The 27,108-nt window shown below is 36.9% G+C and overlaps 1 protein-coding gene across 1 annotated transcript in view; it reads left to right on the top strand.

Annotated features, from left to right (window-relative positions):
• The window catches only part of ERC2 (ELKS/RAB6-interacting/CAST family member 2), a 409,582-nt gene that overhangs the window by 80,187 nt on the left and 302,287 nt on the right, over positions 1 to 27,108 (top strand). The window contains exons 6-8 of the mRNA XM_030458648.1: positions 1,048 to 1,089; positions 4,794 to 4,949; positions 9,030 to 9,197. Coding sequence (XP_030314508.1) covers positions 1,048 to 1,089; positions 4,794 to 4,949; positions 9,030 to 9,197 — 366 coding nt within the window. The remainder of the gene's footprint in view (positions 1 to 1,047; positions 1,090 to 4,793; positions 4,950 to 9,029; positions 9,198 to 27,108) is intronic.

Below are 27,108 nucleotides of genomic sequence, written 5' to 3'. Positions count from 1 at the left end.
ACACTGGGGCACACAAGACATGCTGTCTGTATCCTCTGTTTAGTAAAGGTGGAAAAGTTTTGAAGTGCTTGTCTCCCAAAAACTGAGGTACAATATGGAGCAATATGGAGCTCATGGTATTCAGAGAAAAGCCACCAGAGTGTGTTAAAATATTACCAAAAAATAAATGATTTTAGGAGCTTAATTTTTTGTAGTTTAACAAATAGACAAATAGGAAATGACAGAGCAAAGAGATTACAGTCTGTAGGTGTCTACCTGGGATATCTTAATTAAAAAAAGCAGCAAAGAAAAAAAAAAAAGAGAGCAAAAAAAGTCCTCTTCAGTAACTAAAGAAAATGTAAGAAATCTATTTCCAATTACAGTGTTTGGTAACTACAGGTTGCAAATGCTCACTAAAACCTGGTGTGTATATTTAACAGCATTCATGTAATTTTGACTTGAACTATTTTAACCTTTCAGTATATTATGGTGGCTTAGAAGAACGACAGAGAAATACTTTTTACTAGGGCCTGTGGTTGGAATACGAGGAGCTGCAGTTTCAAGCTGAAAGGGGATAGATTTAGATTGGGCATAAGGGAGAAATTTGTTACAATGAGACACTGAAACAGGAGGCTCAGAGAAGCTGTGGATCCCCATTCCCTGGAAGTTTTCAGCATCAGGTTGAACCGGGCTTTCAGCAACCTGGTGTAGTGCAAGGTGCCCCTGCTCGTGGCAGAGGGGTGAAACTAGATGATCTTTAAAGGTCACTTCCTTTAAACTATTCAATGATTCTAAAATATTGCTGAGAGATCTTCAAGATTAAACCAGAAATGAGTTGCCTACAGGTATGGCATAACACTAATTCCAAGTGTAGGGTATTGACTATTCTGCAATATACATAGTATATTGCATATATATATATATATATATATATGCATATATATACATAGTAAATATATACATAGTATATATACATAGTATATATACATAGTAAACATGAATGTAAAAGTCATTAAAATGGTAAACTGTAAAATAAATTAAAGTATTTGTGGTTTACCTTGCTTTCAGAAAGAGCCATCTTTATGTATTGATTCAGCTTTGATATTTCAGGTATGGGTTTGGTTCTGAAAATGTGTGTCTGTGTGTTTGCAGTGCAACATACTCTTACTGCTAAGATTGCATGCACTTTCACTTTCCCTGGTCTTCAAAGATAAACCTGAAATACTCTATTAAATGGACAAAATCAAGAAAGTATATAGTTAGAGTATTCCTGTATGGACTGTTGATAGCATGTGTGAATATATTTTATTAAACGTGAAGTTTCAAGTATTTGCTTGTGGTTGCTTGTTGCCCTACAAGCAAAATTTTCACATAGTTTAAATTTATCAGGTAGTTGAAAGCACGAAAAGCAGCATTTTGGTACTTTTCATTTCAGAGTAAGACAGACTGGAATACTCTATGACTATTCAGGAAATGTGCTATAGCATTCCTGTTGTAAGGACTGGATATACAATATTCATGACACTTTATTGTGGAAAGTCATTTGTAGACTTAGTCTCTTTTCCACCATGGAAGATTTTCCTCGGCATCAGGACACACACTAATTGTTTCATGTTCCAGAAGAGATTGATTTCTGCTAGATTCAGCATAGAAATAGCCCTAACCTGTCTCACAGAATATTTACTGTGCTATTCTGGTAATGGAGATGAGGAAGAAGTATTTGGATAATGTTGGAAGGGGGGGATGGATTAGAGCGAGTACTCTGATCTATATCACAAATCCTGCTATATAATCTCTTGTCTTCTTAGAGATTTAGAGGGACTGACTGGAAAAATCTGCACAAATGTTAGATTACTGTAGAACTTGGATGATGTTTATTAGTACCAGTTAATACTAAGATGCAAAGGAATCTTTGTGATTCAACACAGACCCATGTAGTTTATTGGAATGCTGCTAATGTGGGTAAGTCTTAGAGGTTCGAAGGAAATCCTCATCTGTTCCTATTTCAGCTTCTGAAATATTGCCAGACCCTATGCCACAACAAGAGCTGGTTTAAAATTTTCCAGTTGAAGTTCTCTGTGGGAAAATGCTGATTCAGCTGAGTTGGAAGATTTTATTTGGGATGGGTCTATTCTATTGAAACTTTTAGTGAAAGCAAAGCTAAGGACCTTCCATCCATCTTGTAACTCAGCCCAACCCCCTTGTGGCAGCACCCATTGGGAGCTCCAGGCTGTCTGCATTGTATTTGACCTACAAGCTCCTCACCCTGTAACTACTGTCCAGACAAGAACACTCAGTTTTCCTGACCCAGCCAGCAGCCTGTCTCGTGTGTTTGCAGAATTGCCAATGCTGTAGTGTTCATACATTAAGGGAACAGGACCTTTGACTCCTTGAACAGTCTGTGAAAGGTGTCTGCTTATCTTCTGTCTTCTCATCACTGATGTTTGTGATAAATTACTCTGAAGCAGATTTTAGTCTTCAAAATTTGTGAGATTTCTGGCTTCTATTCCAATAAAAATTAATACAAAATTGAGAGTCACCATTTTTTCTAGAGGCAGGAAAACGACTTCTTACACATCTGTAACCACACTGTGCAGAGTCTGAGTGAAAATAACCTTTTCCTTGGTGAGTTCAAATTTGCTTTTATAAAGTAGAACAGGAAATGCTTCCAAAAGTTGTTAGTTATTTCTGATAAAGCTTAAATACATCTCTGTGGTTTATAAACTTTCTACAGACTGTAACAAGGAGTGTTATAAATTATTTCTGCTATTTTATATTTGCAAACATGTAAAATAAAAGTGTAGTGCAAAAACCCAGACTCATAAAGACTTAGCTGGAGGGATTTGATGAGGACTCCTCTCAGATCAGATGTCATAACAGGTCATGTAAATATTAATACATTTCAGTGCAAAATTCTCAAGTGCAGCGAAGCTTAGGTTTTCCTTTTGTTTAAAATATCTAAAATGAACTCTGAGCAAGCTGATTTGGCTGTAGCATCTGTGAGAGCTACGGTAATTTATCATGCATAAGCCTTAATAGCTTTTAAATTATTTTTTTTCTCTTTCAATATTTTTATTTTAATGCAGTTTCAGCAAATGATAGGGTTTAATGAGAATTCTTCTCCTTTCTTTTTTTCATTCCATCTGAATGGAATCACCTTTAAGTAAAAAATGTATAGGGAAACGTTTTGTGAACAGAAGCGTTAACATCCTAAAAATGTTTATTTTCTGTCATGGGAAGGGCTAGTTATTTAATATAATTATAGGGTTTTTTTTAGGTCATTCATACACATTTTGCTCTATGATATGAGTAAATCTGATACCATGGACAAATGTTAATAACATTTTTAGTATTCTACTATTGGAAATCCATCATGTTAACATTAGCTTACCATGCTAATTTGTTGCATTTTAACCCGAAAAGCTGTTATTAAAAAAAAAAAAAAAAAAAGCCCCATAATTATATTAGCTGCAGTTATATAACCTAGAAGCTGATTAGAAGTCTCTAGAATAGAGTTGGGGTTTTTTGTGGGTTTATTTGTGATTTGTTTTGTTGTTTGCCTGGTTTTATCCTAAATTGCTAAAGTTGCCTGCATGTATTGTGAAAGACAGTATCACAGGAGTTGTGGTTTTGCTTTCTTTTAGGTAGCCTAGAGCAAACACTGGAGTACTCTTAGAACTGAGGAAAAAAGAAAAAAAGGTTATTTTGAAAAAAGAGACAAAGCTGTAGTTAAGCAGTGTGATTCAAGCTTAGCTTGTATTGGTTAAAGGATCAATTCAATTGCTCTTTTTTTCCCATATTAGCATTTTAGGTTAACATCCTGATCTTACTAAATCAGTTTTGATTGTGGTTTGGTTTTGTTTTCATTGACCTCAGTGGAAGAAGAACTGCACCCAGATCTCTCATTTTTGTTGGATTGTTGCTCCTTCACATTCTTGAGCTGATTGTTCCATCATCTGAATTACAATGTTTTCAGTTTCTTGATAAATGCTTGCCAAGAGGGCCTAAAGCAGATTACATGATGGTGTTTTGCAGTGCTCTTTGAAAGAACAGAAGTTTGTGAAACACTTTTTAAATTTTTTCTGATTTTCACTGAAGACATTTAGTCACTTTCCAAATGACTTGCAACAGAAAAAAAAAAATATCACTGGGTGTTTCCAAGGCTGTGCTGGCACACATATCAGCCATTGTCTGTGATGTAGGAATCGAGTGGTTATGGTTTCCTTTATTGTTTTAGACTGTTAATAAAAAGCACTAAATCCCATCTTAGTGATGTGACTGAATCAGTAGAAGAAAAGTATGTGATGAGACAACCTGTCTTCCTCCTGACAATAAGCAGAACTCTGTGGGAATTGTGAAACTCAGCCTCAGGCTGAATCCCATAATGAAGTGGCCTGCAGTGAGGATGGAGCAGCCTTGCTAGGCTAAGCTTTGTGTGTTAGAGCTTGGAAAAATAACCTGGCCTAGATGGTTGCCAAAGCAAACAAGGTATGTTGTTATGTACACATCAGAAATAGGAGATCTTCCATTCCCCTTTGATCCCTGTGTAGGAATGAAGGAGGAATTTTTACCAGGACTTATCCTCTAACAGAGAACAGCATTGCACATCTCTTTGTGGGTGTGGAAGAGGTCTACCTTCTGCATTTCTTTAAGCCCAAATCAGTAGAATTACTCTTGGTTTGTGCCGTGTGCAATATATATTTGTACCATCTATCTTTCCTATCTTATTACTTCAATGTTTCTGTAAGTACAGCTATAATTTTGTTACACTTGAATGGACAAGTTTCATATCAGTGTCTTTTTTCATAACTCAGGATACAAAAATAGCTTCACTTGAGCGCAATATAAGAGATCTTGAAGATGAAATACAGATGTTAAAGACAAATGGAGTTTTGAATACTGAGGATCGAGAAGAAGAAATCAAACAAATAGAAGTTTACAAGAGTCACTCAAAGTTCATGAAAAATAAGGTAAGGTCTTCTAAAGTAGCTTAATGCTGTTTAAGCAATGGAAATAAAAGTTTTAACTTGACCCTCTTCAACACAAGCAGCTCTCTGCATGTCTTTTTAGGTAAATCTCTACTATGCAATACTCAGTACCTATGGTAAAGTTAAGCATTTTGGAAAAATATTTATATTTTGATTTAGGACGAGGTAATCAGCCCATTTCACCCCTTCTGCAGAGGGTACTACAATCCTGAGTATTTTTTAATTAGTTCAGAATGTTGACTTGCACCATTTTGATACATCTTCAGTTGTGCATTTTTTTCTGGGTTTGACTGTAGTTTTGCAGTAGTGATTACTGTTCCATAAATTATGCCAAATTGTAATTTTGAAGAACTTGCAATTTGATGTTTTTGTTCCTGCAGAGTACCTTTCATTTCAGTTTATTGTACATAGATAATTATGTGTTGACCACAAGCTGATAGTGCCTATGTGATAATGTAACACATTTCCTGCTACCAAGCTCACAAAACAGTATTCCTTTCATTATTTTAAATCACATCAGATTTAAAGCTTGATTGTCCCAGACAGTCTTTTTATCTCCTTTTATTTTATTTGCTCAGCTGCTGTCCAGGTAAAGATGAGCACTCCAAATACTCTTTCTTGTGAGTTGTAATATTTCCTTTCTGCACTGTTTATAATTGCCTTAAAATTGTAATAAAGATGTCTAATGTTACATTTTGTGGTGATTTATTCCCAGCTTTCTACCTTGAATGTGTTTTGATTATGAAGTAATGAAATACTGAAGTACTGCATAAAAATTAAAAAAAATGCTGTAAATTATGGACACGGAAGCTGGTGGTTCCATTTTCATAGACATTGAGGTTTTGGCAATGTCATTGAAAATATATTAATTATAGGCTAAATTAAGATGGGTTAAAGCAAGTCACAGCATCCTGAAGTAGAAATACTGAAAGGGAAATCCAGCCATCTCATCTCTTACAGTGTGTTAAAAGTTTGATCACAATGCCAGAATAAAATCTAGGCAAACAGCTCTTGTAGTCATGACTATGACGAAGTCTTCCTTTATTTTAGAAGTCATTCCATCCTAGTTATTTGTGCTCTTGTTCCATATAGTATTTAGGGGGTTTTGTGTATGTGAAAACTGGATATGTGAAATTCTAGAGAATTGAGATGGCTTGATTCAGTTTTTCTGAAACACTACACTGAAGGAGATCTGAAAAAAACCTGCTCTCTCTAGAGGCCATGTAAACCAAAAAAGCAGGAGTTAATTGGCTTAAAGTGCCTACCACTCTCTGTTGATGCTAAAAATATGTAGTGATGTTGCTGTTTAAGTTTGCAATATCAAGTGGAGAAATACCATTACCAACCTTTCAGATTTGGGCAAGCTAAGATTCAGAGGAAGTATGCAGCTTGTCTGTGGTCAGAAAATGAAACTGTGAAACCTTCTGGAGAATGTTTTACATGATTTTCAGGTCTGGGTTTTTTTGTTTTTTGTTTTTGTTTTTTTTTTTTTTGTTTGTTTTTTTTGTGGTTTTTTTGGGGGTTTTTTTGGTTTTTTTTGTGGTTTTTTGGGTTTTTTGTTTGTTTGTTTTATTTGTTTTGTTTTGTTTTTCCCCCCTTGTATCAGGAGATCAGGAGATCTTGACTTCTGGCTGTTGGCTTTCAGCAATACTTAAAATGTAGAAAAATGAAAATGCTTGGAAATCTGCTGGAGACAGAGATTTATTTCCTGCCATGTTTAATTCTTTTACACACTAATAGATATTGCAGAACTTTACATCTGGGTATATTTGCTTTTTTAAAGATTCCTTTTAAAAGTTTATGTGGTTTCTTACTATGCCTTTGGTATATTTGACTTTTTTTTTTTTAATGGAAGTTCAAGTACATTTTCGTCTCTATACTGTGTTATGAAAAGGCACCAGCCAAAGGCGTAATTATTCAACACAGCTTTGGGTGTTTCCAGTTGGTTTTTTTGCCGTGTTGTTTTTTGTTTGTTTAAATTTTTTTTTATGGCAGAGCTCTAACACAAATTAATGTTCTTGGCAGTTTCTCAGGTTGTGTAGCCAGAACTTTGCACTAAGCAAATTCTGTTTCTGGAACCCAAAGACCTTACCTGTGATGAAAACGAAGCTTTTGTTTTGGTGATTCTTCCTCAGAGTGTGTGCTTTGTCTGGGGAAAAAAGTGGGAAGAGTTTCTAGGAGGGATGAAGCATCTGTGATGTGCACATGGGTCTCATGTGAAAGATGTGATGTAATTCAGGTTGGCTGCAGATCTACATTTTGTCTTTATATCTTGTAGACAGATTTTCCCATAGATGACTTTGTATACATTTTGGTCTCAGTTGCCATACTTGCCTGTGTGTTCTGGCAATGGATGGAGAAAGTTGGTTTGCTTTCAAGAGATTTTTTTTCTCTTGCAGTTTCTTAACTGCATTCTGCATTTTCTTGACATCTGTTTTTTGTATTCTCCTTTACTTTTGTTTTGATATTTTCTAACTGTGAAGGCAATTGCTTTTAGTGCCAGTGTGGATTCTTGATATGATGTAGTAGCTCAGGAGTGACTAGCCAAGTATCTTAACCTGTTAGGCAGATATATTGAAGTTTATAAAGATAAATATGGAATAAATATATTAAGATGTGCACATGGTCTGTAGTTCATAGAAGCAATTTTTTATGTTTAATTTTTAATGATACACCTGCAACATAAACCAAAATAGAAATATTTTGATCAGCATTAAGTATTTCCAGTGACTGTGCCATATAATATCCAGCCTGTGAAATATTACAGTATGTATGTCTTTAGGATGTGGTTGAGCATAGTCAGCCTGTGGATACATATTCTTCTTTTCCTGGGGACTTTTGAATCACCTTCCATCTAAGATTTCCAGATTTATTGCATCCCAAATGTCTGTTGGGATGTAACTGATGGGAAAGAGTTCTTCTAGCACTGCTCTGGTTGTTGCAGAATTGAAACTTGAATGTTAAAGAAAAATTTCTCAGCCATACAGTCATCAAAAAAATTTTGAAATAAAAAGGAAATGTGGTTTCTCTGAGTTACTGAGGTGCAGGAAGGCATTTTGTTTCAAACAATCCTCATGAGATGATATATCTGAAGTCATCTGGTGACCAGTGTTATTTCACAGAACTTTAGGACAAGTAGTTGTATGTCACCTAATTCACCATCCTTCAGAATCATTCTGTGTATTGTCCAGTGCTTTCTTTAGATTCATTACTCTAAATCCACCACAGTTTTGAGTTCTGTGGGTACCTCTCCCAGTTACCATTGTGGAAAGGGAATAATCACAATTACATTACATTTAAATTCACTTAAATTCAGAAGCTCTTTTTAGTGAATGGGTTTCTGCTGTTTTCCCCTAGGATATGCTTTTACAATCTTACAGAGCTTTCACTCTGTGGAATTTTTTATTATATTTTAACCAGACTTCTTTTAAGTTAATTGCTTTGGCTTGGCTTTTCTAATACCTGAGAATTCCATATGAAATGCCAAAGAGCAAAAAAAGAGGTGAGGATGGTGGGCACAACACATTTGTAATATGAGCACGGTTGAAATTCCACTTCTCTGTTTTGCTTTCCCAATTAATATGCTTTTGCTTATCAGGCTCCTAAAAAGCCTTGGTTCACTCTGGTCAGTGATAAGTCACAAGAATCATACTTTTGGAAGGAATGGGCTATTGGTTTGAATTTATACTGTTATCAGTAATTTTCCCTAATCATTTTTCCTTTTCTCACACAGGATAAATTCCTTTGAACTTAAGTGAGGTTCATGGTGAATTTATAGGCCACATCATCATGGGTAACCTTAAAGAGTTTTCCTTTTAATTGCTGCAAGAACGGGATAATCATTCATAAACAGAGAATGTTAAATTACAAGAAACTCAATTGAAGTTGTGAGTGTAAAGAATCCAAACTTAATTCTCTTCCAGAACTCACAGGTGTCTGAGTTGTATTGTGTCATGGTCACTTACATCTTTCAGCTACGAAGTGGAAATTAAATTAATGAAATTAATGATCTAATCTTTTTTTTTTTTTTCTTTTTTTTTTTTTTTTTTTTCCATGTTGCAGATTGACCAACTGAAACAGGAACTCTCAAAGAAAGAATCAGAACTTCTTGCCTTACAAACTAAGCTTGAAACCCTTAGCAATCAGAATTCAGATTGCAAGCAACACATTGAAGTGCTTAAAGAGTCCCTTACTGCCAAAGAACAGAGAGCTGCCATACTTCAGACAGAGGTACTGAATCTTCTAATCATAACATGCAAGAGAAATAGTTAATAGCATTTGTCAAGGTGGTGATGTTTTTGCAGCCTGTCTATGTAGAAGGCAATTTGTTAAAGAACAGTGAAATAATTTAAAATCCTTTAAATGACAAAATATTTGTTAAATAGATTATTTTGTAGTATGTCTGCTCTCATTTTAGGATTTTTTAGAAGCATCCCACATTGCATTTAAAAAAAAACATTAGTGCCTAATTGCCTAATTCTCATTCTTCTGTGGGGAAACTGGGCCTTTAATGGCTTGGTTGTTGTGGTGTGATTCCTTGTTTCTTCATCTGTTGGTTGACTGAGTCTTCCTTTCAGTTGCTATGGCTTGATGCTTCTTTTTTACAGTGTATTTACTGTGTATTTCTGTACTGAAGAGTTAAGGCACTGATGTAATTTGAAGTGATCTCTTGAACAGTGCATTATACTAATCTGTGGTTATTTCAAGTACAACCAACATTTATTACAAAATATGAGTAATTTCAGTCTTTTAAACAAGTCAGTGCATTAGCTGTGTATGCATCTGCAAAGTCAGGTTATATACAGGTAGTGGAATACAAAGCTGATGGCTGTCACATTTGATGGAATGTGTAAATGCAGTGTTAGAAATGCTGCCACTTCATTTCCTGTGGTTTGAAAAAACCCCATAGACTTGGAGCACACAATATTGGTTAGATTGACTCCTGTTGTAATTTTTTTCCTTTCGTATGTAATGTGTGTACTCCTTATAAAACACAGAAATACCTGTGAAATTCAGTCCTACAGTGCAAATAGTGCCCCTGCAAAGACGTGTATTGTTTAAGGTATACAGGAATCTTACAGAAAGTTTCAAATTTCTGCACATGGTTGATAGAACAAAGTAGTTGATAGTTCACAGGTAAAAATATCAGCAATTTCAGCAGATCTCAGTGTAGCTTTTGAGTAGTAAGGGTTACGTATCTTAAATCTTGGGCTGTGCAGATCTGTTTTGCAAGATTTTTATTCCCTGTCATGCTGCTGAGGATACTGATGAATTCCATTTGCTCTCCACTAATTTGATTTCCTAATTTTTCATCAGACTGTTAGGTATTCAAGGCATTACAGTCTTATGGGTGGCAGATGGGCAGTGCTAAAAAAAAATGAATCTACAATGCTTTTGATGAAGGGCTGCTGGAATTGTGCAGTCCTGGTGGAGAGCCAGTTGGTTTCTCTTTTACATAAAGCTGTTGAGCTTGAACTTTTATGTGAAGCAGTTTAAGTTGAAATTAGCTGTAACTGCCTGTTGATGTGCAGGTAATGATTGTATTGTGTCTGCTTATTGTTAGCCTCAAAGGGAAACCAAATGAAAAATTGATGTTAAAATGATCAGACAGCTAACTTGATAGAAGGGATGTTCTGTAATAGCATAGAATGAATCCTTTTCATTTGGTCTAATATAATTTTATTTGGGACATAAGTGGCTGTAATATCTCATACAACTAATATGAGATTCTTCCAGCTTTATTTTTCCAGAATTTTGGGGGTTTATTTCATATGCATTCTTCTCAGCCTTCAGTAATTAAAATACCTCATGATTTGATGAAGCTCTGAAACACTGCAAGGTGTTTTATATTCCCCATAGGTGATTTCCATTTTCTGCATTGAGGAGTGTGTGTAGTTAAGGGTTCATCAGACAACAGTTTCTTGAGGTTTTTTTCTCCTTTTAAGATGTGCTTATAAAGGGATTTGAGGAAAGTTGATAAATTATGTCCACCTCTTCTGGGAAGTAATTTTACATAAAATATTCTCTAATTGTCTGTTCATATACAGGAGGCTTTTGGCAGAAGGGTCACATTAATGTAACTTTTTTTTTCTGGGAGATCATGTGAAAATGAAGGCCTCTAAGTACTGGGTTAATACCAGGCTTCATTTTGTGAAATTCTACATCTCGAGGTGGAGTAGAAGCAAAATAAAGAAAAAAAGTTCTATCTCCAGTTATACACATCTATTGATGCAGCCACTACTTGAATTTGTTTACCAAATTTTGATTTAATAGCAGATTTAAAATGGGAGAATAACTTAATTTGCCTCAAAATTTCTTCTACTTCTTTTTGAAAAGACATAATTATAGGTTGTCTTATATGCACCAGTTACCTATGAGGCAGAGACTTTAAATAACCTACATTAAACTTTAAATTATAACAGCAACTTACTTGATCTCATAATACTTGAATAACTTGCATACTTTGGGCAATATTAATTACAGCTCACTTTACTCCATTTTAGAGGCACTGGATGTACTGTATGGTAGAGATGCAGTGCATCTCTGCTGAAAAAGATCATTACTTATGTGTTATGTAGGTGGAAATAAAACATTGTGTACCCCTTAGTTTATCAAGCCAGGACTTATCAGGAAAGAACAATTCTTTGGTTTTTAATTTTAAAGCCCCAGTCTTGTTGCAGGCATGCCACAGGCTGTACAGCTTTCCATCAGGAAGATTGTAGATATTCAGGGGTTGGAAATAAAGACTGCTTTCTGAAGTGAAATGATACTGAGGCTCACAGAAGTTTTGTGATTAGTTTGAACATAGTTTCTGCCTCTTTTGGATAGACTTTGAATCTAGAGCTTCTTAAAACTACTGATTTACCCAGTCCTGTTTCTTGGGATAAAGTCTTAGAGCAGCTTCCAGCTAGCCATAAGAAATACACTTATAACCAAACACAGGGTTTGTCATAAATTGCCATGTAACTGCCTGAGAGTGTTTTGCTTTCTCTAACAATCATGAAAACAAGTGGCAGAGCTCTGTGTCCAAGCAATTTCACAGAGCAGAAAATTAGATTCCTCAAGGCTGACGTGCATGTTCTAATTATGTTCTATTGTTACAGATTTTTAAGACCCTCAGAATTTCAGCTCATTCTTTACCACCCTGCTGTATGTGAGGGACTTTCTCGGGTTAAAAATGACTGCCAGAATGTCTCTTCTTCACAAACTATTTTGTTACAACTTCCAGATGGAATAGCAGTTTATCGGAGTCACTTAAACTGTGGGCATTCTGGATAAATCTGCTGGAGCTCTGAGAAACAGAAAAGCTGGACAGCAGCTGAATTTGTAAATTGCTGTCTCTTCTCCTTTGTAGGCTAAAGTCCTTATTTCTTATCAAAATTTAAACAAAACAGGACATATCCTTAATGCAAGTGACAAAAAGGTTAATACAAAATAATTACTAAGACTGTAAAACACTCATTGGATACAATAAGTTTGGGGGGCTGTTGAGCTGATCTTCATCCCAGTGTTATGAAGTGGTTGAAAGGCTGTTTGAGCTTCTTGCATTTTTTTATTCAGGGTGTGCCTCCCTTTTTCTCTTACTTCTTTTGCCTGCTTATTTGCCCTTCATATATTTTGAGTGACCAGTGGGCAAACACGTGAGCAGTAGGAATGGAGTACTTCCTATGTTTGGTTGTATGCTTCATTGTACATTTTAATTAACAAATTCATACCTTCGGTCTGCATTCTGTTACTACATCCTGTATAAACTAAATATGATGCAGCAAGACAGAAACATTGAAAACAATACCTTAAAGTTTTCCTGAACTTCCTTTATACCTACTTTTTTGGTAATTACTTTGTAGATACCAACTTCATATAGCTCAACAATATCTCTCTTCAGTACTCAGAAATATCCTGTCTTTCAAAAGGATCTTTTAAATTTCTATTTAATCTTGAGCTTGGAGAACTCCGGGGGAGTGGAGGAAATGCTTATATCTCATATGAATCTTGCTGAAAATGTTATATTTGTTTATGTTACATTTGTTATGTAGTCATAAAAGACAAAATGTGAACTAATTTTAAGTATCAGCAGAGGCCGTTCATATTTTTTTTCTGTTATGTATATGTTAAACTGTGTTAAATTAAGTAACAAAATACCAAATCAAAAGCTCCTCTAATGAAGCTCATACATTTCCTCCAGGAAATACAACCCCTGCAACAAGAGACCTATGATAGGACAGAGGGGTTTTCTGTGTGTTAAACCCAGGAGCCTTCTTACTGGAGACCTGAGAATGAGCACATCATTTCTGTAGTGATCAAACCTGCTGGCTGCCAGGGTAGATGAATGAGGAATAAAAATATTGCTTTGTCAGCTGGGCTGTCTCTATGACCTGGGACTTAAGCTGACTGAGACCTCAAGTATGCTGTGGTATCAATCCATCAGTGATGCTAGAGGAAGCAGTTGAGTTGTCTGCAACCAGGAATTTGGAAAAGATGTTGTTTGCTTAGAGCAGCTATCTCCAGGCCTCAGGTCTTGTCTAAAGGGAGGGCAACAGCTTCCAGCAGCAGATGGGAGAGCAGCTGCAGGGAGGTGCAGGGCAAATGGCAGCCCTCCAGCAGGTGGAAATCATTATGGAAGGAATTTTTTACTGTACAAACTATTGTTGTTCCCAGATGAGTAAAGTTAATAACATTTTAGCCTGTGTTAAGCCACACTCCTTTCTTCCTCTTTGTAGAATAGATAGTTTTTGCTAGTTATCATTGTGGAATTTTATGCTGCCCTAAAACATGCTCATAACCTGCCTTGAAGGGCTTTCTAGAGATGAAAGTAACCATTGCTTTCTAGCTCTAATTCAGAGCTGAATTAAGCTGTTGGTAGTTGCAGTGTCAGCTTCCTGATTAAACAGGATTACTTTGTAATCATCTTGTTGTGATTAAATCAGCTTAGTAAGTCCTGTAATAAAAGAAATCTTCAACAGGATCTCAGTTACTTCATAACAAGCCTTTTATTATTATTGAATTAATGTCACTCTCTAGGTTATCTTCAGGTTTTGGAGAGAGCAGCAGCATATGATGCATCAGAATGTGGTTCTTAGAATGATGTTATGGCTGGGGTTGGTAGGGGGCTCTTGCAGTCAGTTATTCCTGCTCAAGCAGGGTCACTTAGAACTGGTTGTCCAGGACCAGTTCCTGATGGCTTTTGAATACATCCAGGAATGGAGACTCCACAACCTCTCTGGGCAACATTATCAGTAATGTTCCCTGGTGTTCAGGGGGAGCCTCCTATGTTTCACCATTCTCCTATGGTGAATATCAGTGACAAATATATGTAGTGAAATGAGGCTACCAGGTGCCACTAATTGCCAGGTAATGGGCATGAGCTTGTGTCAAGCCCACCTGTGCCTAATTAGGGTGGGCCCCCACTGCGCATGAGCCTCACCTTTTATTGGCCCCCTGGTCCTGCTCATGCGCAGTGGGGGCCCACCCTTATTAGGCACAGGTGGGCTTGACACAAGCTGATGCTCACTCCCTGGCAATTAGTGGCACCTGGTTGCCTCATTTCACTACAAATATAGGGGAAGGATCATTTCCCTCAACTTCTAGGCAATGCCATTACTAAAGCAGCCCAGCATACTATTTGCCTTTTTAGCTGCAAGGGCAAATGGTGTCCACCAGGATGATGAGGTCCTTTCCTGCAAAGCTGCTTTTCAGCTGGGTGGGCCCCAGCATATACAGGTAGATGCATGGAGTTGTTCCTCCCCCAGTCCAGGACTTAGTATTTCCTTTCCCTGAACTACACGGAGTTCTGTAAGCCCATTTCTCCAGCCTGTCTAGGTCTCTTTGAATGGCAGCATCACTCTGTATCAGCTGCTCAGCCCAGTTTTGCACCATCAGCAAACTTGCTGAGGCTACACTCTGTTCCATCATCCAGATCAATAATGAAGATGCCATATTGACCCCTTGAGGGAAGAAGAGGGGCCAGTATTAGTTCTACCTGAGTTACCTGATTCTACTTGATCCTCCTCTCCTTCCCTCCATGAGTCTCACAAGCCGGGTCTAAGAGGGCATGGGCTTCAGAAGTAATCTGTTGATATGTCCCAGAGGGACCTGGACAGACTGGAGAGATGGGCTGACTCCAATGGGATGAGCTTCAACAAGGCCAAGTGCCGGGTCCTGCACTTTGGCCACAACAACCCCATGCAGCGCTACAGGCTGGGGACAGAGTGGCTGGAGAGCAGCCAGGCAGAAAGGGACCTGGGAGTCTGGATTGACAGGAAGCTGAACATGAGCCAGCAGTGTGCCCAGGTGGCCAAGAAGGCCAATGGCATCCTGGCATGTATCAGAAACAGCGTCACCAGCAGGTCCAAGGAGGTGATTCTGCCCCTATACTCAGCCCTGGTAAGGCCACACCTTGAGTACTGTGTCCAGTTCTGGGCCCCTCAGTTCAAGAAGGATATTGAGGTCCTCAAACAGGTCCAAAGGAGGGCAACCAAGCTGGTGAAGGGACTCGAACACAGATCCTATGAGGAGAGGCTGAGGGAGCTGGGGCTGTTCAGCCTGGAGAAGAGGAGGCTCAGGGGAGACCTCATTGCTCTCTACAACTACCTGAAAGGAGGATGGAGCCAGGCGGGGGTTGGTCTCTTTTCCCAGGCAACTCTCAGCAAGACAAGAGGGCATGGTCTTAAGTTGTGCCGGGGGAAGTTCAGATTGGATATTAGAAAGAATTTTTTCACGGAAAGGGTGATCAGACATTGGAACGGGCTGCCTGGGGAGGTGGTGGACTCTTCGTCCCTGGAGACATTTAAAAAGCGACTCGATATGGCACTCAGTGCCATAGTCTAGTGACTGTGGCGGTAGCTGATCAAGGGTTGGACTCGATGATCTCTGAGGTCCCTTCCAACCCAGCCTATTCTATGATTCTATGATATTAATTAAAGTTTCTTGAAGTTCAAGTATCCCTGGAAGTTAATTAGTTTTATTTTGAGTAGAATATTATTTTTTTGTATCATTTCAAGTATAGAATCTTCATGACGTCAGGAAAATCAGCTTGGAAAATATTACTGACATCAAGTATAGTTTAATTTTGAGCTCTTTCTTACACTGTTTCAGTAGTCAGAAATTAAGTGTAAGCAGAGTTACAATGATTCTTAGTTTCTGCAGAATGTTGACTACTATAAAGAGGCATGTCTAGTGAAGCTGCTTATTCAGACAGTTGATTTACATGTATTGTAGCAGATAATCAGAAATAATAGTAGAAGAGGATATTTTTTCATATGAGTATTCAAGCAGTGGTAACTGGATCACATTTCAGGTACTTTGCCATGTGATGTGAGAAAAATTAAAAGCAATAGTAAATAAGTCTAGATCTAAACACAGTGTGCTTTTTGCATGGGCTTTCTGTTGTCTCAGTGATGACATTATTTGGGTTTTTTAAAAATCGTTTTGTTCGACTTAAACAGCTATCATTTGAAGTTTTTATTGACAGCTGAAACAAAAGATATAATCCTGTGACATAATCATCTTTGCAGTGACAGGCACTTAAGTACTGCTTTTAACAACAGGAAAAAAACTTATGTATATTGATGCCAAAACATTAATTTCTGTTGTGTAGCTCCGTGGAGAAAACATTAATTGTGACAAAACCATACTTAGCACTTAGTGCATCATTGCTTTTGGATAACACACCTGCAGACTGGCAGGTGTTCTGCTTTGAAGGTTAATGAACTGTGAAATAAGTAAATGTCTACAAAGAAATTTTGTAAATTGTAAGCATAGTTCTGTCAGTGGAGGAAACGGATCAGAAGTCTGTGCTGTAACTGAATGCTGATGTATTCAGTGTACATGTATTAATATAGAGAACCTGATAAAAATTAAGAGGAAAGCTGACTACAGCAGGTATTTATTGCAATCTGGTTTTTCTTTTAAAGAAATCTGTCTATAGAGAAGAGTTGTGAAATGACTGACTTCTTAGCTGTCCTTAGTTGGCACAAAGAGCAAATAAAAGCAAATATCAATAAATACTTGGAACAAAATTACAAACACTTTATTTTTCCTTCTGTTGCATTGTTGATGCTTGATATTGCTTGAAATGTAAATCTGCTTTTAATTTTTCAATAATGTAACTATAGTTATTTCACTCAATTTTTTACTTTTCTAAGTTAGAGTTTTAACTTGGAAATTGCATTTCTCTACTGTTTTGTGACTTCTTTCAGATCAGGATGGGTCATTTCAGCGTGGTCTCTGCTGCTAGTGTATTGTTCTGGTGGATCTCCTGTGCATGCAAAGGAAGGATCACCCCCTTTAAAAAACACTATTCTGGAGGCTTGTGTACCATTTACTCTCTCTGTCACTCTGCAGCTTTTTACAGCTTTCTTGACAATGTGTTGCATATTTCAGACAGCTTTAACTCAGGTGGAATTTGCCTGTCATCTCGCTTCTTTACACAGTTTTCACATTTTGTTGGGTGCCTTTTTGACAATTTGGAATGAGAGGGGAACATACTGACAGGGCTGTAAATTCAGGGTTAAACTGAAAAAAACCTTAAACTGACAAAGTGCTGTGTTTCAGCAACAGCTTGGATGAACTTTTAATTATTTTATTGATAGGATTCTGAATATTATTTTCCTTATAGCTATGTGGTGCTAGAGGCCTTTTTACTTCCTTCTCCCTTCCTTATTTAACTTTTAGAAGGAAAGAAATCTGTAGGTTTTGGTATCATAGGGCAATATGAAATCAAGCCTCTTGTGAAAACTTTTGAGATATCAATTGTTTCATAGGTGACCTGCTAATATTTCCCTAATATTTAAGGAAACCTCTCAATAAGATCAGCTTAGGCAAACAGCATTTATACACTTCATGTCATAATTGATAACATATTATTAGGTATTCCTTTACATTTCTCTAGTACTCATCAGACTTAAAATCATCAAATAATGTAGGTGAGAATTTTTGAAAGACTGTTATAGGTAAAACATATTTATATACAATCTCCTGCAAAAGAAGCAGCAGCTGTATTTTCTCCTGAGTTTTCTCCCGAGTCTGTCATTATTTGGTATATTTTCAGCTAGCTGGTGTGGCACACTTAACCGAGTTCCAGTTTTGTGGCTTTAATTTTCCTTTTCTCATAAAACAAAAGCTTCTTTTTCATTTTTCTAAATTGGACTGAATAGAAACTCGGACACAAATGTACTATTTCATTTAGACAAACGAAGGACAGTATATGTGTGGCAAAAGCTGCCTTTCTGAAGCAGATTTGGTACTTAACTGCCATGACTTCCCATGGTAGAGCTGTGAAGTTTTATAGCCTTAAGGCTTTAGTAAATAAAAATCCTTGGGACTGTTGGCTGGCACACACATATGGGAACAATCATCTTAGTTTCCAGTTGTTGCAGGGAGGAATTGCAGTTGTGCACAGCGAGCCATGAAAACAGTGGTCTGACACTTAAAAAGAATCTGGCCTAAACAACTACTGTGCATGATAGCACCTAGTTAAATAAGGATATTAATGTCCTTAGAGCAAAAATTTTTTAAGATATGTAGTTAATGAGAAGGCTGTGAATTTAATTAAAATACAAAATGTTGTCGAAGGCAGGATGCTAATTAAAATTTGTACTTGACTAGGTTAAAACTGCTTGTAACAAAGTTCTGAAATCATCTGTCTCCTTTGAAAAATGTGCTTTTTAGATCTTTTGTTGTGTAAGTGGTTAATGATGTTAGTAAACTCTTCAGTTAGTTGACTGGGGTGCAGTTCTCCGTTTGTTTGATTCTTTTCCTGTGATTATTTTAATACATGACATTTTATTTCAATGTATGGCATATAACTTAAATGTAAGCAATCTGTAGGCATGCTTTGGCTGCCTATTTTAACCTAAGGGGTCAACCTGAACTTGCAGAGGCAAACTTCAGTTCTTTTATTTTTGTAATGTGTGGTCAATTTTTCCAAGTTCACTAACAGTATTCCTTTAAAATAGGTTTTGTAGATAACTCATATTGTGCTTGCAAATCACCATTGCCCGTGCTAGGTTCCCTTCTTCTGCTTTCTTTCAGTGGAACTGAGCTTGATGTAAGGTGCACATCACACTGTTAACAGTTGGCTAGAAATAGGCTAAAAGAATCCTGCAAATGCAGCCTTAATGAAGACTTTAATTTCCTTTTGCTTTTGTCTTCCAATTTCTTCCTCAGGTTAAACAAGTACAACAGCTGCTTCTTATCTTTAGAGACCATTTTCTTCCAGCTGCCCTACATGTTGAGATCAGGATGGACTGGGAGAGACTGAGGGGCTTGTAAATAAAAACTGTTCTGGATTATGTTCACTGTATGCTTATTTTCCCCTTTAACCTGTGCAAACTGTTGATGTTCCTAGAAAATACTTAAAATACTTTATATTAGTTTTATTATTTTTGCACCATATCGTTTAATCATTGTTCTGAACACTGTTACAGCAGCACTAAATTGCATAGGGCAGTAGACAGTAGTATTCATAAAAACTACTGTCATAAATACTGTAGCTGGCTTCCTTTAGTACCTAATAGAAATGAAAATAATTATCTGCTATTATTAATTTGCTATTTCTGTATATAGCAATCTTTTGCACAAATAATCTTTTTCTTTTTTCCAAGTACCTGCACCATTTGTGGATGCATTCATAAGATTTTTGTAGCAAGATCAGGAAAAGTTACCTCCCTATTGGAAAAGATTTTCCAGCATTTTTCAGTAGTAAATTTTGAATAATTGCAGTTGAAGTATTCTTCACTGAGTGCACTGATGTTGCTTTAAAACTTAAGATAAATAATAAAGAAATAAGACAATTTCTGTAAGAAATTACTACCAGTAGGAACCAGAGTTATTAAGATTCTTTTTCTCTGTGTATCTGCAAAACCTGCTCACGGTGCCTGTTTGCCTTATCCAGTCTCACAGAAATGATTCTTTGGTCAGTGGCTGGCATGGAACACTGCTACTACTGTCAAGGTTTGTACTAGAGGTACATCTTTCATCTTTAAAATAACATACACAGCAAAATAATGTAAAAATAAGCAGAAGTCTTACAAGTCAATGAAGGGAAATACAGAGGAAAAGGTGCTCAGGTATCATTGAGCTCCAGGTTATGCTTCATCCATCCTTTACATGTTTTGGAACTCTAACACATAACACAGTGCACATTTTTTTAATGGAACTTGTGCTACGTTGAATTTCAAATAGAACATGTATTTTGTGTCTTGGTGTAGTTCCACATGCTTTTCTGTCTTTGGCTATTTATGCCTAGGTTTCTCTGCTTTCTGTAAGGAACAATAAAGTTCCTAAAATTATAAAGACTGAAAACTTAATTTTATGCAATATCTAGTCAGAGGCACACTATTTGAGTTTCAAATAAAGCAATCTTTTCCCTTGTTATTAATTTATTTCATTTTTGAGGTAAATTTAAGTTTCATTTACTCTTTTGGCTACAGAAGTTCTGCTTTCTTCATTAAAAAGCACAGATAATTACCAGATGTTTAATTGTGGAGATGTTTCATCATTCTAAATAGGTGATATAAGGGGAAATTACTTTTCTCTTATTGAATAATTTTATTCATTTGTTTTTAGGCCAGTTTCATCTTCCCTGTAAATAAAGTTCTGGCTGACCTTTCAATATAAGGATTAATTGGCTTTCTTATTTATTTTGAAATTTTTCCAGACATTGAGGTGAGCTGGGGGGGGGAAGATAAGTTGCCTTCATTTCATCCCATTTTAGGATTTTATGCATGATTTCATAGAGTGGTGGTGAACACAATAGTATATATTTAATACATCTTTTAGGTTTATGTTTGCAACAGACTGGAAACAATTGAGAGCAGTTTTCCTAAGCACCATAAGCATAATGAAGTTTATCCTGCCAAGTGTCAGGCCACAAATAAAGACAGACACGTGTGGTCAACCTGCCCTCTGCTTCTAGAAAAAGTGCTGTTGAACCAAATCAACTAAGCTTAAATCAGGCAGGATATCTTTGCCAGACTGCAGCTGTGTTAGTTTATCAGCTATGCAAAAGTTCAGGGCTATCTGCATTGAAGTGCCAGTTGCCTCTGTTATCTTTTTCTCCTCTAGCATGATTCTGTGTACCAGTGGTCTGGTAGTGTCTAGTTTGCTCTGTGTCATCTTCTATCCTAAATTCTGAAGCAGTCTGTCACATACCTAGTAAGAGGGTAAGCTTAAATGATGTTTTTTCTCAAGAAGGAATGCTTTCAGGAACTGTTAAATAGGTGAGAATGTTATGGCACCATGTGTTTTTATAAATTATGATTTTTGTATAACTGAAATCAGCAGTTATTCCTCCACTTTTAATTAGAAAAAAAAAAAGTAATTATACAGAGGGTGGGAGTGGTCACAGGTGTCCTGGGGTCAATAGGGAGAACATTTGAGCATGCAGGTCTAGGGTTAAGAAATGTCCCAGGCTGAGTTCCCAAAGTCAGCAGCAGATGGGAGCTGGAGGCAGGGATACATGGATTCAGGAGGCAGGGATCAGGGCCAAAGGCAGATGAATGGATGGAATCCTCCCAGGATGCCAGAAATGGGCAAAGAAGAACTTGACCCTTGTGATCCCTCAGACTTATACTGTATATGGAATGTATGGAGTGGAATACTCCATTTGGTCAATTTTGGTCACCTGTCTGGACTGCTCCTCCCTGAAGGAAGGATGCAGGTGTTACCCCTTTACTTCCTTTCTCTTTCTGGAGCATAAGATGCTTCTCAGTACCTTGCAGTGGCCTTGGTTCTGGATACTGTTCTCTATCTGTAATTATAAACATCAAGCATTATCGGTACTAGAAGAAAACATGCCATTAATTTCAGCAAATTCAGCTACCTAGAAGAAACTTAGCTGAAAGTAAAATTACAAGAAATAAAATTAGTTTTATCCGGTCCAAATCAGGACATATAGCAAGAGATATGAAGAGCAACAAGAAGGGTTTCTAGAGGCGTATCAGCAGCAAAAGACAAGGGAATATTTGGGCTCACTGATAGCCTTGTGTAAGTGTATATTCTAATTTATGCCAGTGTATTACTTTTTTCTTCCTCTCTTTTATTTTAGCTAGACTAACTCCATTTGCAAGCCACCTCATCTTTAAAATATACTTTACCTTATTAATAAGGATGTGAAGGCAAGAGGCTGGTCTTTAGTTCTGTTTGCAGTGGCATAATATAGTTTGTAGTTATTAAAAAAGTAGATTACAATTACTCTATCATTTTATTATTCTATCAATTCTTTCCTGAAAATATTAGAATTTTGGTTAAGATAAAATATACTAACAAAAAGGTAAGTGCTTATAGCTAGCTAACAAAGCACATGAATAGCAATGGCTAAATATGACTTTGAATATAGCAGGATGCCACAATAAAGGACAAGATGAGCCTGATTTTCCACATGTACAGATCTGTGATTTATGCATTTCCCTAGCTTAATAATTGCATATGTATGTCTCAAAGTGTCTGACATTCTCAAAATATGTTGTTATTGGCAGGTTTGGGTTTTTTTCCCTAGAACTTTTAGGCATGTCACCTGGGAATATAATGATTTTTCTTGTTGGTTTTACTATCACTGAGTGTAAGATAAAATTTTGTGAAAAAATAAGTAGTGTTCTGGATGTGTGTATAAGTAAACTCTGCCTTGTGTTTTATTTAAACTTTTGCAATTTTTATGGGTGGATTGTCCCCAGGAAAGGCTGTTTTTTTGTTGGAATGCTGATAGTTTGATTTGAAATCTAACACTATCCTTTGCTTATGTTGGGCTGGATAATTCTTAAGCATTTTTATTAGAGTATTTCTCTTTTGCAGTTTTTGGCAAACTCTCTCCTTAAATAGTTCATGTCTGTTGTGGTTCTCATGGTTTCTAGGCAAGTAGAAACCTTGAAAGATAATCTTTGTTCAACTTTGTAGTGGAAATGATGATAAATTCTCACCACTTGCCTCATGAAAAAAAATCATAGTATAGTTGGAATTTTGGGACCTTTTTTCTTTTGTGCAGTGCATTTACTCAGCCTATGCAGCCCAGTTGCTGCCATGCCCCTCTCCAACTCCAGGGAAGTCCTCAGGGAGGGTTGGTTTGCAGGTGTTTCCTCTTTTAGTGTGGGTACTTCCCCCTGTGGTAGGGGGCCAGACTTAGTGCAAGGGCATCTGTTGTTTGTGGTTTTAGTGCAGGAGATTTATGAGACTGACAAATTGAGGTTTAAGTTCAGATGAATCCTAGAATCAGGAAGCTTGGGAGGAGGCTGTAGAGGTCATCTAGGCCAAGCTTCATCTCAAAGCAGCTCTTAATTAGGGTAGGTTGATCATGTCTGTGTCCAGTCAAGTTTTGGATATATCAGAGATATGGAGATTCCATAACCTCTATAGCGTCTGTTCCAGTAGCTGACCAAGCTTGAGGTAAAAAACGTGGGGGTTTTATGTCAGGGTGAATGTTCCAGCTGTGTCTCATTGCTTCCCAGTGCATCTGTGGGAGGAGTTTGGCTTTATCTTCTCACACCCTCCCACTAAGTGATTGAAGTCAGCAGTGAGAGATTCCAGGGGCTTTTTCTTTGGCGTGCACAAACCTGGGGCTCTACCTCTCCTGGTAAGTTTTGTGCCACCTTCTTTCTAGGTGAGTCTCATGTAGGACACGTGCCAGTATTGTGTCATGCCAGATCAATACTGGACAAGTCCAAACTGGGTACAGAGCTCCAAGTATGATTCTAGAAGTTCCAGAGACAGGTTCCACACCTCCAAGACAGGTGCTGCCTGTTTCTCCAGTTTGTTGGCTTTTTTCCTGCTTGTTTAGCTATTGTTGTGAGGAACCTTGTGTTCTGATGCATAATCCCAAGAATGATTTCTAGAATGTGAGATTGGAGTTGCAATGTGCTAATAATTCCCCCAAAATATTCTTAGCCATATATGTAAGTCCAAGAATTATTATCCAATTGCAGTTCTAAAAGAAACAGTTTGGTGAAAAGCTTATATTATATTTGTTTTGTTATTTAACAGGTCAGTGTATTTTTAAAAAAACGGAGTAGTCCGTCAATAAAAAGACCACCTTTCCTCTCCAACAAAAAAATTATGTCAATCGTAGACCAAAAATCATTAGGCAAATTATTTCAGTGATTATATGTTATTTTCCTCCACTGAGACAGATGCAATTTTTATGATTTGAAGGCTAGTTTATTTGCTTGTTTGTTTGTTTGTTTTTTTCCAAACCTTGCCTTGGTCAGTTGCAGAATTGCTGGTATTTTTTTGGTATTACTGGTAAGTTTTTGTGTAGTGAAATGAGGCAACCAGGTGCCACTAATTGCCAGGTAATGGGCATGAGCTTGTGTTAAGCCCACCTGTGCCTGATTAGGGTGGGGCCCCCACTGAGCATGAGCAGGATTAGGGGGCCAATAAAAGGTGAGGCTCGAAGCAGAGGCTCAGCTGAGTCCTGAGCAAGCCAGCAGAGAGGTTGGCTGCTTTCAGAGCAACAGCACTGATCCAGGCTGGTCAACCCTGAGGGCTATAGGCTCAGAGCACTATTCATGAGTTTCTGCTGGAACGCCTGGTTGGACCCTGAAGTACTGTGCCCTAAAAGAGGTTTGTCTTGCTACATTTTTGTGCTAACCTCCTCACCCTTCTGTGGAAACAGTGAGCAATAGGTTTTGATGAGCAGCTGCACAAACTGAACATGAAAAGAAGCCGTGACATCGGTTTCAGTCAATTGGGTTGCACCCGCTGTCACCTGGCTTCATCTTTTCAGGAAGGAGAAAGAAATCCAGGGCATGGTTATGTGGTTCCCTGCACCCATCTCCAGCTACTGTGTTGAACCCCATAAGCATCTCAGAACAGGAATAAAGGCATGGCATACTTTGAAGTTCAGGGCCTCTCTTTATTCCTGTTGGTATTTTTGAGCTAGCTGAAAAAATGCAGGTGGGAACTGGGACACATGGGTAAGAATCATAACAGGATTCAGATCCACTGTGTTGGATTTTGTCATCTAGGAAAAAGTCCTTGCATGGCTATAATAGTGTTATAGGTCTAAAATGCAGTGGCAATAGTTAATGCAAAATTTCAAAATATAAACAACCTTTTAAAATGTCAAATTCAGCAGCTGAGAGTGAACTCAGGATGGCAGCTGTGATGTGCCCTATTGATAAATCAAAATCATAAATTCAAAACATATGATCTCAGTAATGTAATCCAGGTTATGCTCTAGAGGGCAATGGTTCTGCATTTTGAGTGCTAGAAGTTTACTTTGCCTTTGACCTGATGTCTCAACGTGCATTAAAAGTACACTGCTGCTGTGTTGTGATAAATCATGTTTGTGCTCAAATGGTAATGTCAACCTAAGTTTTTATTCAAATGAGACATACAAGTTTGATTTATAGTGTAAAAATATTAATGTTCTTACTCAATAAGAATAATATTTTCTTTTCTGTGTTGCTTAAGATGCACAGGGAACCTTAAGGTACCAAAATTTAGTAGGGGGGAGGGAGAAAGCTGCTTGCTGAAGTCAAGTCTTAAAATGAGTGTGAGAGCGTTTTCATACAAGTGATGAGAACCTCCTGGACATGATTGACCTAAATTAGCTTGATTGCTTTTTATCAATTGCAGCTGCACTATTTAGCATAAAAATGCAAAACATCCAAAAATCATTTGCCTTGCAGTGTAGTAGAAAGATGGTTTTAGTTAGTCCTTAAGATGTTTCAAATGTTTATTCTATACAGATTCTCTGAGAATGGATCCAGAACGTATCTAGTTACAGAGAATTAGTACAGATATTGTAAACTTTGAGAAAATTAATTAAGGAAAATATGCTGCTTTATGAATTACATATTTAGGATTTTCTCTTTTTTTTTTTTTTTTTTTTTTTTTTTTCCTTTTAACTGTGTTAGTAAGTTAAACTGTTCAAAGGTGTTTGTTGGAGTGGCATAATCAGACATCTGCTGTAAAAAGCTAAAAGAGAAGGACTAGAACTGCTGGTGTGATGCACAATTTTCTCACTTGCTTTTTCAACCAGTGGCATGGTTGAAAGGGCCTGAAGTTATGTAAAAACTAATTTATTTCAAAATAAGATGAGAAAATTTTAGAGCAGTGTTGAAGATTGGGACCCATGTTGAAAACTTGTTTGGGGAAATCCCACTAATATGATTTAAAGGCTATGTTCTGTTTCTTCAGTTTTGATATCTGTTCATTTGCCATCTTAATTTCTGTTTTGTAGGACTGTACTCCTTGCAAACACAGATTCCTGTTTTTGTTTCAAAGGTTTCTATTTTGTAAGTGGCTCAATGATTTATATAGCACGTGACCCTTGAAAGCGTAATATTATTTAATTCACAGGGGAAAAAAGGATATATATATATATATAATATATAGTTGATATATATTATATATATATTATATATATATAAAATTTGCATCGTTTACTGTCATTGATTGTAACCAGCAATTGTTCTGAATAAGAAACATTATTATTATGCCAAGCAATAGATTATATTAAAGAATGAGAATACCTGAAATCATTCTTTTGTAGACTTTTATGTGTTTTGATACAAGATGCCTACATTGAGGAAAAAACCTTGTATTATTCCATAGGTTAATGTACTCTTACATGTTCTGAGGATAATGATGCCAGCTTGTCATTAGGCAGATTCTTGGAAATAAGATGGTTTAAATGGAAAAATAACCAGTTAAGGGCATAGTTACTGGTACAGTTTCAATGTCTGAATGCCTGTTTAAAACACAAACCCATATAGAAAGAAACTACCAGTAAGTATGTGGGCTGTCTTATTTTACTACTATGAGAAGACTGCTTTTGCTCCTCAGTTCTTTCTTAATTTAAAAAAGAACATCTATATATGTCATTCATCAACTAAAGTTATAATTTTCTTTATTCCTCTGATAGGTCTTGCAATTCAGTACAGAGATGAAGGAGTGCAGAGGGTTATATTTCTTCTTGCATAAATAATAGAAGGGTTTCGAAAGTTTCAGTTACAGAGGCACTTAATTGCATCTGCACAAGTTTACAGGGAGACTGCAGAGGTATTACTGGGGTATAATATATGCAGGAAGAACAAAGGCTGACTTTCATGTCCTAAATCTAATTTTCAGGGATGATAGGCCTAAAAAAAAAAAATAAAAATCCCTGTTTTTTTGTAAAGTGAGATGGAAATCAAAGAGACTACTA

Source organism: Calypte anna, chromosome 12 (genome assembly GCF_003957555.1).
Source record: "Calypte anna isolate BGI_N300 chromosome 12, bCalAnn1_v1.p, whole genome shotgun sequence".
Classification (NCBI taxonomy): Eukaryota; Metazoa; Chordata; class Aves; order Apodiformes; family Trochilidae; genus Calypte; species Calypte anna.
This window is presented reverse-complemented; position numbering and strand designations above follow the sequence as displayed.